The 15,631-nt window shown below is 42.5% G+C and overlaps 1 protein-coding gene across 1 annotated transcript; it reads right to left on the bottom strand.

Moving 5' to 3' along the window:
- Positions 1-13,493: 13,493 nt before the first annotated feature.
- LOC119520040 (HAUS augmin-like complex subunit 3) lies at positions 13,494-15,425 on the bottom strand. Its single transcript, XM_037817795.1, has one exon. It carries the CDS (start codon positions 15,285-15,287, stop codon positions 13,494-13,496), a length of 1,794 nt encoding a protein of 597 aa, XP_037673723.1. The 5' UTR covers positions 15,288-15,425.
- Positions 15,426-15,631: the final 206 nt, after the last annotated feature.

Below are 15,631 nucleotides of genomic sequence, written 5' to 3'. Positions count from 1 at the left end.
TCCTGGATAACTCTAATTCAACCTTCAAAACCCTATTCAGGTGTCCCCTCTTCTACCACATCTTTCCCTAGCACCTCCCTGTCTGAGGAGTTATTCCTTCCTTCCCCTGGACAACCTGCATCAGAGCATTGCTATGTTTGTCCGTCAGGATGCCTATCTCCACCCCTTGAGTGTAGGAGCCGTGTGGAGCTTTTACCTGTAGCCCAGCACCCTTCACAAGATCTGACAGAACAACGTCCAAGAGAAGCAGTGTATTATAGTCATTAAGAGAGTGAGCTCCGCAATAAACCAGACATGAGTTTGAATACCAGCTCTGCCTCTAGCTGTCGGACTTGGGCAAGTTGTTTCAATTCTCTCAGTCATCCTGAATGTGAAGAAGAAGGAGAATCACTATCTCATGGGTTACCATGAGTAATAAAGGACATAAGGAAGGTCGAGAGGTTAGCCCAGAGCCAAGCACATTAATTACTTTTATTACCCTATGAGCATCCATACTGTCCATTCTATGCCAAGGAGTCATAATAACTCCCATATAGAACTTTCCCCTTGGCATCTTGCAAATGAATGATTACAATCAAGCCTGATAAGTCCCACGACAGAGCAGGGGTGCTCTGGGGACCCCAAGAAAGAACTGTTAACTGTGGTGGCATTGTGGTCTGGTGATTACGTTCATTGGCTTTTGTGTCAGGAAGTCCTGAGTGCAAATCCTGACTCAGACAGTAACTACCTGCATGAACTTAGGTACATTTTTAAACACTTGACACTCCCAAAGGTAAAGAAAATTTAATACTATTTCATAGGTGTCATAAACTTCATAGCATAGTTCCTGGCACATAGTTTTACTCCCTATAAGTAGCAGCCATTATTATTATTTGTCAGGGAGTAGGCAAGAAAGACTTCTCAGAGAAGGTGATATCAGGCCCTAGTGGATGAATAGGAGTTTTCCAGGCAGGATGCATCCTCTCTAGGGGATGCAAGGGCATTTCCAGCAGGAGTAGTAGCAGGTTCAAAAGCCAGTGAGTCCAAAAGACCCTGAGAAGTTTGGTGATTCCAGATCACAGTGTGTGAAGGGAAAGAGGCCGAAGAGGGCCTGGGAAGAGAGGCAGGGCCAGAATGGGACACACCTGGAATGTACCAAGTGGAACCTGGTACACACCTCCAGTGAAAAAAATCATTCTTCTAGAATATGCCTGGTGCATAGTTAGGGGATCAATAAATATTTTTAGGAAAAACAAATAAATGCGAGTAAGTGGCATGGGGCCCCTCCCCATAACCCCTTCTCTCTGCTGAAATTCCAATTCTGCTGGGAATTAGCTGCAAGGCCTTGAGCAAGTGAGTCACAGAACCTCTGTGAGCCTTGTTTCTTCACCTGAACATTGGAAAGGGGTGGAGAATAGTCATTGCGCCCTCTTCACGGCACCATTATGGGGGATAAATGAGAATGTACCTATCATGTGCCTGCTACATGGTAAGTTCTCAAGTTCTTGGTTGCACTTTCTCTCTCTGAAAGTAACATTTTTGAAAACCAATGACTTATTCCATCTCAAACACCATCATAGCAAACCCTGTTCTAGGGGTTTTACATTCAATTATCTCATTCAGTCTTCAAAACCACCCCATTAGGAAGACTTCATTATTCCATCCTATAGATAAGAAAACCAGCTCAGAGAGGTTAAGTGATGTGCCCAAGGTAACATAGCTAGTCAGAGGCAGAGCTTGGATATGAACCCCAGTTATTCTCACTCCAAAGACTTGCCGTCACATGGAGGATTGATTTTTAAAGCAATAAAACCTTTTCTTTGTTTATTGAAATATGATGCTGTTGGGAACCCCAATTAATGAAACAATAAAAACCAGAGCTTCTTTGATTGAAGCAGTGGCTGGGGCATGGTATCCCCTGCCCCCACTTTTCACCTTGTCCACCCACGCACCCACCACCTACCACTGATCCCTGAGGCTCCAAGCAACAGAGGCCCAAACCACTGTACTTCACACCCTGCCATCCAAGCCCACAGCCAAGAAACTGGCACAAAAGTGAGACCCACCAATGGGCCTGACATCAGAAGAAAAACCCCAGTGCTCTGCAGCTCTCAGAATAAAAATGTATTCCTTCTGATCCCTATCCAGTCGCCTGATAAGCCTGGCCTGCCACATCTTAATATTCCTCCTGCTAAGGTGCCTGAAAGTCCCTCAGACTTCTGGTTCCAGCCTGCTAGTCTTTGAACATGAGACATTTAAAGCACCTAGTAGTTGACTTAATTCAGGGAGACTTGAAGCATGGCCTTCGAAAGGGGAGTGGTCAGCCAGTTCTCTGCTGACAATTTGGATGTGCTGGATGCTTTTCCTAAGGGACCCTCTCCAGGGAGGGCTGCTTGAATCAAAGATTTAGGGATCACGGAAAATTCATTTGCAGCCACAATAGGATCCTGTTAGCAGGCTGTCCTGGGGATGAGAGGCAGGGAGTAGCTTAACCTATGTCTCTATCAGTAGCTGGTCCTTGGATATTTGATAATCAGCTCTGCTTGGCTTAGCAGCATCAGAGCCAGAATGGGGCTTCTGCCACAAGGCTCCAAGGTCTCAAAACTGTACCCAAAACATGCCAACTCCCCTCCCAGCTCAGGCTTCAGTCACTCCCTCCTGCTTCTACGGCCCTGGCATGACCCTGTCTCCCTTCCTGAGAAGACGAAGGCACCACAGTGGGGCCTCAACTTCCTTCCTCCCCAAATCCTCATCCTCATTTTAGAGGGAGAAAGAGTCTCTCCTTCCTCCAAGGCCAACCCTGCAGGCATTCCCATCCCCTTCCTCCTCCTCCAGGATCTGCCCCTAAACCCCCTCCCTTTACCTCAGGCAGTGGACAGGTGCAAGATCCTCCAGGCTAAAGGCAGCCTTCCCGGAGTGGGTCTTAGCTCTGAAGCAGACAGACTTGGATTCAAGTTTACTCTGTGACTTACCAGCTGCATGACCTTGAGCCAGTCATTTCATCTCTCTGCATCTCAGCTTCTTCATCTTTGTAAAATTCAAAAAAAGATGATTGTGAAACGAGATAGTGAAGCGTGGAAAGGGCACAGTGTAGGGCCTGCCCTTTCAATACTCAAGGAAATAAAGGCATTATTATAATATGAACCTGCTGGTCCCTCCAGCGAAGGGTCTGCCTCTCTTCCTCACTTCACTTCCAGATTCCTCTATTTCCTCAGCTTCCAACCCTCCTTAGCCCATTTCAGGGAGTACCTTGTCCTCATGCCTCTCACCCAGGTCACCAATGACCCCCAGGGACCTAATTCAATGGCCTCTTCCCAGATTCTTATTGAGGCATTTGTTGCTGATGCCCGCTTGTGTTTTTCCTTGAATTCTCTCCTCCTTTAAGTTTCATGGCTGCACTTTCCTGATTCTCCTTGAACCTTTATAAATATCCCTTTTCTACATCCTTTTCCAACTCCCTTCTTCTGCCCATCCAGCTCCATGATCTTCAACTCTGGCTGCACATTAGAATCACCTGGGGAGCTTAAAATGCCAAGACCCAGTCCTACCCCACCCACCGCCAGATACTCTCATTTAATTGGTCTGGGGGAGGCACAAGCATCCTAAATTTCAGCTAGGTGATTAAGTTCAGTGAAACAGAAAAAGAAACAAACCACTCTTGCAGGTATAGACCCTGGAAGTCTGGGTTAGTTTGACAGCCCCTTAATCATCAAGGACCTAGACTTCTACTGCCTCATGGTATAAAAGGGCTGCTTGAGCTTCACATACTTGTTCCAGCCAGCAGGAAGGAGAAAGGCACAAGGGTGGCAAAAGAAGTACAGGAACTCACCTCTCACTAGCCAGGATTTAGCACATGGCCACCCCTAGCTTCACAGGAGGGTGGGAAGTGTAGTCTTTATTCCAGATGGCTGTGTGTCCATTGAAAAATTGGGGATTCTGATTACGGAGGAGGAAGAAGAAAATACATACTGGGACAGTCAACACGCAGTCTCTGCCGTGTTCTCTTCTCTCTCTACACCCCATCGTGTGGCAATCCCAGGGCCTCAGCCACTGCACCCAAGCTTTCCCCCAGCTACCCTACAGACCCCTCAAATTCATTACGCCAGAACCTGAGCTCCTTTTACCAAGACCCTTGAGGCAGCAGGGGGTTTTCATTGCAGACTGGGTTGAGTCCTGCTCACACCCTTGACTGTGATTATGTGCCTTAACCTCCATGAGCCTTGGTTTCCTTACTTGTCAAATGAGTATTGTACAGGTTGTTGGAAAGATCAAATGGTTGGCTTACATAGCACCATGCCCTGCATGTGTTAGTCGCTCAATACATGTTGGTTTCCTTTCCTTCCTTTTTTCCTTCCTAGTCTAGAACAACCATTCCCTTTCCCCATTCTGTTTGTTCTGTGCTGCCTCCCTCCCAAACTGGTAAATATCTATCCATCAGGCCCTGCGGACAAGACCCCCGGGTGTGGCACTAATCATTTGTCTCCTTGTCAGCAGCATGTGTGAGGTGGTAGAAGAGGAAATGTAGGAAAGGCAGGGAGAGAAATTATCTCTACAGGAAATGAGCTGATTCGCCTGTGCAAAGATTGCCCAGGAGAAGGACAGCCCCTCAAGAACTGACCAGCTCTGAAGGCTCAGGAATCCTTCCTCCTATGTGCTCTGCATTCCCCCCTTTACTTGGGGGAAATCTCTCTCCCCTTGTCCACTCTTCCGTGGTCTTTTTATCATGACTTATGACTACTGGGCAAAGTCAGAAGTCTAGTCAACATTACAATTCTCCAGTCATGGACCAACCCAGTTCCCCAAGTGTGGACTGACCCTGGACCCCAGCCACAGGTCATCCTGGACCTAGTCACGGTCAGCTATATTGAACCTCCCTGCACCCTTGCTGCTCAAAGTGCAGCCTCAGATCCAGAAGCACCAACATTTTGTTTGAAAAGCGTAATCCTAGGTCCCACCTGAAACACCAAGTCAGAACCTGCCTTTTAACAAGATTTCCAGGGGATTCACATGCCTATAAGAGTTGGAGATGCAAAGTCTGAAGCACTGAAGGTTTATACCACTCACCTGGCTTAACGCATGTGCTACCTGCAAATCAACAATTCTCAGTCCTAGATATCCTATTATAATCACCAGTGTGATGCTGACCCCCAGAGGGTCTGATTAAATTGGCTTGGGGTGGGGCCTCAGCATTAATACCTTTAAAAAGAAGCTCAAGTGTTTATGTGTAGGCGGAAGCACAGTGCCATTTGAACCTCCAGATTTTATCTCATCTTCCTTCCAGAGGGAAATAATTTGATACTATTGGGTTTTTTTTTTCCTACACATCCCCTTTCCTTCCTCTCTCCTTCCAAAGGAACCCAGCATCCACAGATGACCCTTGTTCTCTCCCTACTCCAGATGTAACTTACTCCATCCACTGAGCCATTTCGCTCCCAGTGGGTACAACTGGTGTGGAATCCTTGGATGCTGTATCCTCATTTGAATGATACATTGCAGGTTTGATGGGAAGATTAGAAACAAAGCTTGCAAAATATCTAGAAGAGCGTCTGAAACATAGAAGGCCGCCAATAAGTGCTAACTATTATTATTATTACCAGTGGTGTCATCTTGACCATCGGTGGGCATACCAGAGGCTCAGCCTCATCATCAGCAAGGGAAAGCACCTGGCATACAGTGCCAAGCACAAAATGGGTCTCACAACTTGCTTCTCAGTTCAGTTGATGGAGAGACAGTCAAATATGGGACCAATGATGAGAGGTGACTTCAGACAGAGATATGAGCCCAGATAGAGGGACAGGAAAGCCCAGGGCATGTTTGTGAGAACAGTGAAGAGACCAGTTTGGCAAGAACTGGAGATCATGCCATAAAGAAATGGATGATGCAGACAGAAGGGCGGTGGGGGCAAGAGGTGGACCTTGAAGGCCAAACTTAGATGTTTGGGTTTTATGGTGAAGGCAGTAGGGAAACAATGGAGGTTTTAGGTCAGGAAATTGAAGGGTGGTCGAGGCAGTACAAGGTGCAGAGAAAGGACGAGGGCAGTCAGTTGGAGTGAAGAGGAGGAAACGGATTTGAGAGAGATTTCTGAGGTTGAATCTGTAGGACTTATGGACCAATTGGAGGTGGGGAAGGAAGAAGATAGAGGATCAAATTGACAAGAATGAAGATGGTGTCCATGGCAGACAAGGCAGCCCAGAGGGAGAACCGTTTCCAAGGGGGAAGTGATGACTTAGTTTTAGACCTCCCACTCCTTCACACAACCCATATTTCTTGAGTATCTCTGTGCTAAGCACTGCGTGAGGCTCTAAGAGTATCATGATGTGCCAAACAGACAGAGTTCCTGCCCTCAAAGACTGTGCAGCCTGGTCATAGGATGATGGCGAGGAGCCTATGGGATATCCAGACGGAGATATCAAGGAGGCAACTCCAGAAAGGACCCAGTGCTGGAGAAGGTTTTGGAGTCATTCTCCCAACTTCTATGAACACACATTTTAGAAAGTGTCAAGAGCTGGAGAAATCATCAGGAGGTTTCTTAAAAGGCCAGAAGTCAACCCCCACATTGCCCACTACACCCAGCCAAGGCCACCACCACACTGAGTGTCCCTCTATAGGGCCCTGCTCCCAGGTAAGTGTGGCAGAGGCTGCTCCCTTGGAGACTGATACCTGGCCCAATGGGCAGGGGCTCTGGCCTCTTGATTACTTGCTGGTGGGAAGTCTTATGATTGCAATCATTTGATTAGGGATTCATGCTCTCAACAAAGTTGAGCAGAGACACAGTCCAAAGAACCTGGGCCAGGAAGGGGAGTCCTTAGCTATGTTGTGATGTAGGTGAGGTTTTTCTTCACCGCTGCCCCATGGATCCCCAGGCCTTCCCACCCAAGCTTTCCTCTTTCCACTGCACATTCTGTTCCCTTGCACTCCTCCAGAACTCCAATGTGCTAACAGATCCCTAGGACATGCACCCTCCTAAACACAGACTCTTATCCCCCTCCCGATTCCCCCTCTAGCCCCTGCTTTCTAGCCCCCCAAATTCAACATGCACAGTCTTGGCCCCTGTAAGCTGAATTATGTCAATAAATCCATATTTAATTAAATACTGAGCACTTAGTGTAGTGACGTATCCTTTGGAAATAAATTGCATAAATGATACTACAGAATAATATCTTTGTGTGCTCTAATTGTGTGAATACACTTTATAATTCATTGTGGTTTTCCTGTGGTCAATGGGTAATGGATATTTTTATCTCTCATAGAATTCAGAGGCTAATGTAACTATTATAAATGATACAGAAGTTTAAGGATGTCTTTTTTTCTGACATAGGATAGTTAGAGCTACAATCACCTGATACTAACTCCTCAGGTAGAAAGTGACCCCCAGGTAACACAGTACTCCAGTGTGGAAAGACCGTTTTCTCTATTGCCATCTGCTCCAGGAATATACCATGGGAGGGACTCCCTTTCCTTCAGAACCCACTCCTCCAGCAATTTTGTCAGCCTGGATCAGAAGCCTTTAAATATGCATTTTCTTTGACTCTATAATTCTACTTCCAAAAACTTGTGGAGCACTGTTGAAAACAGCTACACATAAAAATGTACGGAACTAGATGGAATATACACCCAGTGAGATGCTAGGCTTCTTTACCTAATGTCTCTCAGCCCCAATCTACCCTTCTATTCTGCTCTGTTGCTGGGGCAGGGACTCTGCAAACTACACTCCCCCAACTCCAGGGCCAGCTGGCTTCCTGTTAGGTTCCAGCCCTGGGAAGCCCTCGAAGATCGAAGATCAGGAGGCAGGCCGAGGAGAGAAGGGACTTAGTTCCTTTTCTTTCCTTTCCTGCTGGCCTCACTCCAGCAGCAGCCATTGGCTCCAGCCTTCACTTTCTTTCTGCACCCCCTAACCCAGCCTTCTCGTACCTCCTTAAAGAAACCTACAGCAGCTGGTGGCACTCCCTCTTCTGAGGTCTGTGCTCCAGCGCCACAGGATCTGACCTCCTAAGTTCTAGAAACCCCATATCTTGCCATGTGTTCCTCCAGTATCAGCGGTGGAACCTGCTTCCTGCAGTTATTACCTCTGAGTTACCTCAGCATTCCCTTCTTGCTCTATCAGCTCCCGAACACATGCATTGCCAATTCCATGTATTAAATTCCCTCTTTTTTAAAATACCCTGTGTGGTGTCCGGTTTCCTAACTGGGTCCTGGCTAACGTAGATACCATTTCTCTCTCTCTCTCTCTCTCTCTCTCTCTGTCTCTCTCTCTCTCACACACACACACCTCTAACAATACCATGAGTTGATTAAGATGCAAAGCAACAGTAACTTTTGCACATTGCAAATATGATCATAAATTTATATAACCATTTTAGAGAGCAATTTGACAGGCAATATCAAGTTAAAGGTATATATACCCTTCAGTCCTGCAGTTCTGGTTCTGGGTACAAACTCTAGAAAAACTCTTACACATTGCTAAAAAGATAGCAGCATTCTTTATCTTTACTACCTAGTAGGCAGATGGATGAGTTAATTGTAGTTTACTCACATAATGGAATACTATACAGCAGTTAAAAATAAATAAACAAAAATTTACAATATACAGAAGCATAATTTTGAGTGAAAAAAGCATGCTGCAAAAGGATGTGTATAGTAAAATATCATCTCTATATATAAATTTATATAAAATGTAAAGCCTACAAAGCAATACAACATGTATGGGGAAAAAAAGAAGCACCAAATTTAGAATAATAGTGTGCTAGTTTGAAACTGTTAAGTATGTACCCCAGAAAAGGCCATGTTCTTTTGATCCATTCTTGTAGGGACAGACCTATTGCGGGTAGGACATTTTCATTAGATTGTTTCCTTGGAGATGACCCACCCAATTGTGGGCAGGACCTCTTGATTAGATTATTTCCATGGAGATGTGACCCCACCCATTCAAGGTGTGCCTTAATTAGTTTACTGGCATCCTCTATGAGAGGAGAAAAGGCAGAGACATTTTGAAGAGAGCTGAGAGATGCTTAGACAGAAAACGCCCAAGGGCATTTTGGAGACAGCTGTTGAACCAGGAGATGCTAAGCTAAGAAAGAGATGAAGCCCAGAGTTTGGCCCAGAGAAGCTAAGTGAGAACCCACAGATGCTTAAGGAGAAAGCCACCGGAATCAGAAGCAACGCAGCCTGGGAACAACAGCCAGCAGATGCCAGCTACGTCCCTTCCCGGCTGACAGAGGTATTCTGGATGCCATCAGCCTTTTCCTCAAAGACGGTATCTACCTCTTGATGCCTTAATTTGGACATTTTCATGGCCCTAGAACTGTAAATTTGTAACCTAAAAAACCCCTTTTATAAAAGCCAATCCATTTCTGGTATTTTGCATTCCTGCAGCTTCAGCAAACTGGAACAGTTAGTCAGGGGGCCAGAAAGGGAATGGAATAAGAAAGGGGAACACACAGATCTTTGGTTTTATTTCATAAGTTTGGGGGCAGGTACAAAAAATCCATAGGCAGCCATTAACAAGATTATGTAAATACATGATTTATTGACCTGAAGGACCATTAAAGACATATTAAGTGTAAAGGAACGGTAAAAAAAAACAGAATGTATTTCATTACCTTATTTTTATAAGAATCAACATATATGTGTGTATGGAAAAAAATGGCTGGATAATAACACATCAAAATGGTACTAGGGCTTATCTTTGGATAATAGATTATAGGTGACTTTTATTTACTTCTTTATATTTGTGTGCTTTTTTCTATTTTTTCTGAAACAAATATGAACCTCTTTTGTAATAAATTCTTAAAGTCATTTTAAAAATTTATTCCTACAGAAAACTCTCTCTTATCTGTTGCTGTGATCTCAACCTCCCATCGTGGTATCTCCTGAAGTGTGCTATGTAAGATGATTTTAGGTGATATGCAGATTAAACATTTTTTTTATTTTCATAAGTATGTGTCTGTATTAATGAATATTACAAAAAATAAATGACCACATCAAAACCATGATTCCATTGATACTCAAATTTTTTAAAAATGAGATTCCTACAATGCAGGAGGAAAAGGCCATCTTTTCATTAAATGGTGCTGGGTCAACTGGATATCCACATGGAGAAAAATTCATTTACACCCCTACCTCAGACACTCAGATCTTTGTTGCCTTGTACTTTCACTGAGTCCCAGAGTGTGAAACTGCAACTCTGTAAAGTCTTTCTTCCATGCGCAGGAAAGAAGCTGACCCTCTGGGTATGGTCCAGAGGCTCCACCCGGAAGGAAAAAGGGTTCCCAGAGCTGAATTCAGGCCAAAGCAAACAGCAGAATTTCTCTTTTGATCAGTCATTCTCAACCTTCTTTAGAGAATCCTTTGAGAATATGATTAAAATATGGACCCCATTCCTAGATAAATACACCAAATGACAACATTTTTCATTTAATGTCAAAGGGCATAGAAAAAGAGACCCCAGCTTAAGAATCCCTGCTCCCCAATGCTATGATGTCAGTCATCATTTCCTCTGTGTTCCTTAAGTGTCAGGAATACTGCATTAAGCATTACAGGCATTAACTCCTTTAACCCCCTGGATTCCATCATGAAGTAGAAACTCTCATTGCTCCCATTTTATAGATGAGAAATTAAGGCACAGAGAGATGGTAGCCACAGAATCAAAATTCAAATCTAAGCCTTTCTAACTCCACACACTTTGTTCTTAAACAATTCACCAGAGTTTTGGATTGGGTACTGTGCTGGTTTGGATCTGTTATGTACCTTATATTCTTTTAACCCAATCTTGTGGGGGCAGACTTATTGTGGGTGGGACCTTTTGATTAGGTTGTTTCCAAGGAAAAATGACCCCATGCATTCAAGGTGGGTCTTAATTCCCTTGCTGGAGCCCTCTATGGGAGGATAAAAGGCAGAGAAATTTTGGAGAGAGTTCAGAGAAGCTAAGAGAGTCAGAAGTCCAGAGACATGTTGGAGAAAGTCATTTTGAAACCAGAATCCAGAAGGACCAGCAGACATCATCATATGCCTTTCCATGTGACAGAGGAACCCGGATGTATCTACCTCTTGAAGCCTTAATTTTGACATTTTCATGGACTTAGAACTGTAAATTTGCAATCCCCATTGAAAAGGCCAACCCATTTCTGGTATATTGCAAACTGAAACAGGTACCAACTATGTCACTTCCCAGGTTGATCATTTGAAACCGTAGATATCTCAGCCCCACACCAAGCCTTATGAATCATAACCTCTGGAGGAGGGGCCCAGAGTTCTGCATTAATAATGAGAGCCCCAAGTGATTTTCTGACACATAAAGGTCTGCAAATTACTGCAACTTCTATGACAGTCTTCTCCAACAAGTGGTGGCTAAATGTTCCAGTTGCTATGGTTGTGTAGCAAATTATCCCAAATCTTAGTGGAAAAACAAAACCATTTGATTTTGCTCATGAATTTGTGGCTCAGTATTCAGGGAAAGGCATCCCTTCTGCCATACTCTATTGGTCAAAGCAGTCACAAGCCCACCGACATTCAAGAGAAGGGCAATTGAACTCCACTTCTTGATGGGGTATAGCAAGGTCTCATTGTAGACAAGCACGGGGATGGGAGCTTATTTAGCCATCTTTGAAAAGGGTAAGCTGTCACTTGAAGTCTCGGCTAACATGCAAAATCGGGTAAATTCAACCAGGAAGCTTCAATCTGCAGCCTGGAGAGAACAATGCTTGACATTCATCAAAGTCATCTTTCAACAGGTTTCCTGGTGCTTCATGGTTCACCCTTTCTGCTTCAGAGCTGCAGCAGCTGCACCATGCACCTAAATTGCCACCTTCAGGAAATGCCCTGAGTGGCAATGCTTTCCCGTCAGCTCATGATCTCATGGACTAATCAATAAAAGGTGTTTGCCCAGCTTCTTCCTACACTCAGGCGGCCTTACCTCGGGGCACAGGGTAGATCTGATGGGAGACCCAGAATCAACAGAAAAAAGATTCCAGAAGACGTCATTGACAGAGAGAGTATAAATTGGTACAACCTTTCCAAAGGGCAGCTTGGCCATATGTATCAAAATGCAAAATGTACATACTCTTTGACCCAGCATTCCCACTTCGAGAATTCATCCCAAGGAGATAACAGTCTAAATGCAAGAAGACATGCACAAGCAGCTACCCACAGTGTTATTTGTTATTTAGTGAAAAACTGGAAACAACCTTCACACCCACAAATAGGTGATGGATTAGGCAAATAAATTGTAGTTCATTAATATTACTTTTCAAAGAATGATGTGGATCTATATGGATTGATATGGAAAAATCTCCAAGACATATGGTTAAGTGAAACAAAGCATCTAAACAATACATATCATAAATCACATTTACATAAAACTATGTGTGCTTCTGCCCAGAGATGTCTGGAAGAAGGTCCTTGAGTGGTAGCATGTTGGTGTGAGTTTTGCCTTGTTCTCCATTGTTAAAATGTTTAATGATAATGATGATGATGCTTATATTAAACCTACTGTGTGTTGGGGACTGTCGTAAATGACTTTACATAGGTTAACACATCTTATCCCCATAACAACCTTATGAAGTGAATACTATTATTGTCTCCATTTTAGAGAACAGGGAAACTGAGGCACAGAGAGTAAATGGCAAAGACAGGAGCAGACCCAAGCATTCAGGCTCCAGAGTCCATGCTCTTAGCCATTAAGTTATCCTGCCACTCCACCATGGTTAGACATAGCATTTTTACCAAAATAATAAAGCCATTTTCTTTTTTTTTTTTTTTTCTTAGACAAAATTTTATTGCTGCAAATTTTTCAAGTATATCAAGATCTACTTCATAAATATAAATTCTTAATGTACAAATACAGTAAATAGAAAAAATATTTTTGGTCAATGGATTACAAAAGTCAACAGAGCTCACTGGTTACCTAAGCACACCCATCTTCTGATGGTTATGGATGAAAAGTAATTCCATAAAGACCACCTAAAACGTGTAGACTTTAGATTGGTATTCCATATTAAAAACAGGTAAGGCCTTTTCTTGAAGGTGGTATCTATGCCTTTTCTTTATTTCTCTACAAAGTTCACATGGTATTTAATACAGGCCAGGTATAAACTGGGCACTCTAAAAGCTTTTGAGATATCTGATAAATATGCTACTTCAAGTTATTTTTTATCATCTCTCAAAAAAATAGTAAAGGAGAGATATAACCACTGTATTAAAAAATATTTACATTATATAATAATGTTTTTTCCCCGAAAGTAAAAATTACCAGGACTAAATATCTCACCCACTGAAGTGCCACCAAGCAAATGTTCAAGTCATAAAAAGCACTGGGGTACTTTGAACAAGTATCTTATTATGAGGGGAAAAAATTGATGTAATATTTGAGTTCATTAAATGAAATGTTCCAATGACAGTGAATTTAAAAATTTAATAGTTTTTTACATATGGTATACTGTCCTCCTAACATGTAATACATTAAAACATAGCATATTTCAAATCAATATAATAATAAAAGATTCATATCTTAGTAATTTTCAATCTTCAAGGCCAACAACTTTTATCTTTGATTGATTTTCTAAATTCTCCATGATATGTTTCAGATAATCTTCATCTTTAAAAAAATACACATATAATTCTCTTTCCATTTGATGCAGTTTATCAGCTGCCAAAATTTTTCTTTTTGCCTTCACATCAGCAAGAATATGAGTAAGGAGATGATTTAACTTATTCAAGTGAGATTCAACTTGATGAAACTGCTCCATTAGTGTCTGATCACTAAGCAAAAGCTGATTTCCTCCTTGATACAAAGCATCACAAAGCAGGTCCACACCATCATTCAGTTTGGACAGAAAGAAAGAATGTTCTTGAGCAGATGCTGCCAGCTGACCTTGTAATAAAGAAACATCCTGCTTCAATTTCTCAGTCACTTCCTCCAAGTTACTATGGGTTCTAAACAACTCTTTTTTCTTATTCTCTCCTTCTAAAAGTTGATAAAGCCTCTGCGTAGAATAATCCTTGGTGTCAATAGTCGTCCTGGGGTTTTTCTGCTGAGTTATTGAGGAGTCCGTCAGCACTTCTAACCGCTGGTACAGCACCTCATTGCTTTCACTAAGCTCTTTAACCAAATTTTCAAGTTGACAATATATGTCCCAGTGCTTCCTCAATTCAATTTCATATGATATTTGTAGAAGTTCAAATGATGCCTTTTGCTTTATTAACTGATTTAAAACTAATTCTTGTCTTGCTGTATAATAGTCTTGTTTGGCAATCTGCAAATCAAAATCTCCCTTTACAACTGGCATGTTCAACAACTGGGCATTCTCTCTTACTACAGCAGGCAAACTTTCGTCTTTTACATGAGTGATTTGTTCTTCAAGTTTTAGAATTTCACTGGTCAAGCTAGAAATGTTAGCATACAAACTTTCTTTGCCAACAGCCTTGTTGGTTAGACTATGCAGATTCTCCTCAGCCCATTCTATACTTGACTTCATGCTCAAATTACTTGCTTTCAGTTGAATTAACTGATGTTGAGCACAAATGTAAGCTAACTGTAGCCTGGTCATCTCTAGCCGCCTCTCCTCAAGGACTTCTCGGTTATCACAAAGAGATGGTGTTTGTATATCTAATAGTTGAAAATTTTCTTCATTTGAACTTTCAGCTACTTCATGTACCCCCTGAAAGAACTGTTTTTTAGTAAAGAAGGTTAATGCTGCTGTGCTTTGCTCCTCCTGGCTTAGATACTTTTCCAAGGGAAACTGAGATAAAAACACCAGTGGATTCGTCCCTTGCCCTATATTAGAATGTTTGAAGAACATCATCAATTTTGCAACTCCATGGGTAAGAGACTGAAGGTCGTTACTGATTTTAGTATTCGCAGCATTTAGAAATTTTTGACTCTCCTTCAGCTTTTTAGTGGCTTCTTCTTCTTTGGCATTTAACTTCAGAGATCTGTGGCTAGTTACCGAAGCCATCAACTGGCATTTATTCCGTCGTTGAAGTTTGAGGTTCTTTAATTTTTGCAGAGTTTGAATTTCATCCTCTAATTTCTCTAGCTCTTTGTCATTCACAGTAGGTGTCTTCAAATCAGAAGCTTTACAGGTTTTAAGAACTTCATCCAGTGCTGCTGTTTCTAGGATGGGCTTGCCTGATTTTTGAAGAGCGCTGAAAGCTTGCAATTCTTTTTCAGACAACACGTTCTGTTCATTCACATTCCCACAAAACCACTCAACTGTCTCAAACAACCAGTCAAAATCTTCTCCGTTAAGAACATCAGCCTTGGGGTAACCAATTTTTTTTAATGTTCCCACAAATTCATTTCCACAACTCATTTTTTTGGAAACTAATTTTTTTGTACCTAATCTAGGTTTGGGATATTGACTTTGGAAAACAATTCCAAATACAAACAAACCTATTTTTATGTTAAGTCCATAGAGAAGGGAAAAAAATATTTTTAGAATCTATAATGATTTCTCCTCACCCAGCTCTGGCCTCAAGCCATTTTCTTTAAAAAAAAAAAAAAATCAAAATCTGAGCTTATTGTGCTAAAGTTCCCAGAAACAACATTCACAGCTCCTTGTTGTGGATTTTACCCACCAGGAACTGTTGGCATGAAGGACAAAAGGAGTTGCCAGAAAAAACTCATCCTAAGGGAAGGGAGAATTGAGACCCAGAG

Source organism: Choloepus didactylus, chromosome 2, assembly GCF_015220235.1.
Source record: "Choloepus didactylus isolate mChoDid1 chromosome 2, mChoDid1.pri, whole genome shotgun sequence".
In the NCBI taxonomy this organism is placed as follows: Eukaryota; Metazoa; Chordata; class Mammalia; order Pilosa; family Megalonychidae; genus Choloepus; species Choloepus didactylus.
This window is presented reverse-complemented; position numbering and strand designations above follow the sequence as displayed.

Bases quoted from the DNA above. Each gene is read 5' to 3' on its own strand.
- LOC119520040 (XM_037817795.1), bottom strand. From the start codon at position 15,287: ATGAGTTGTGGAAATGAATTTGTGGGAACATTAAAAAAAATTGGTTAC.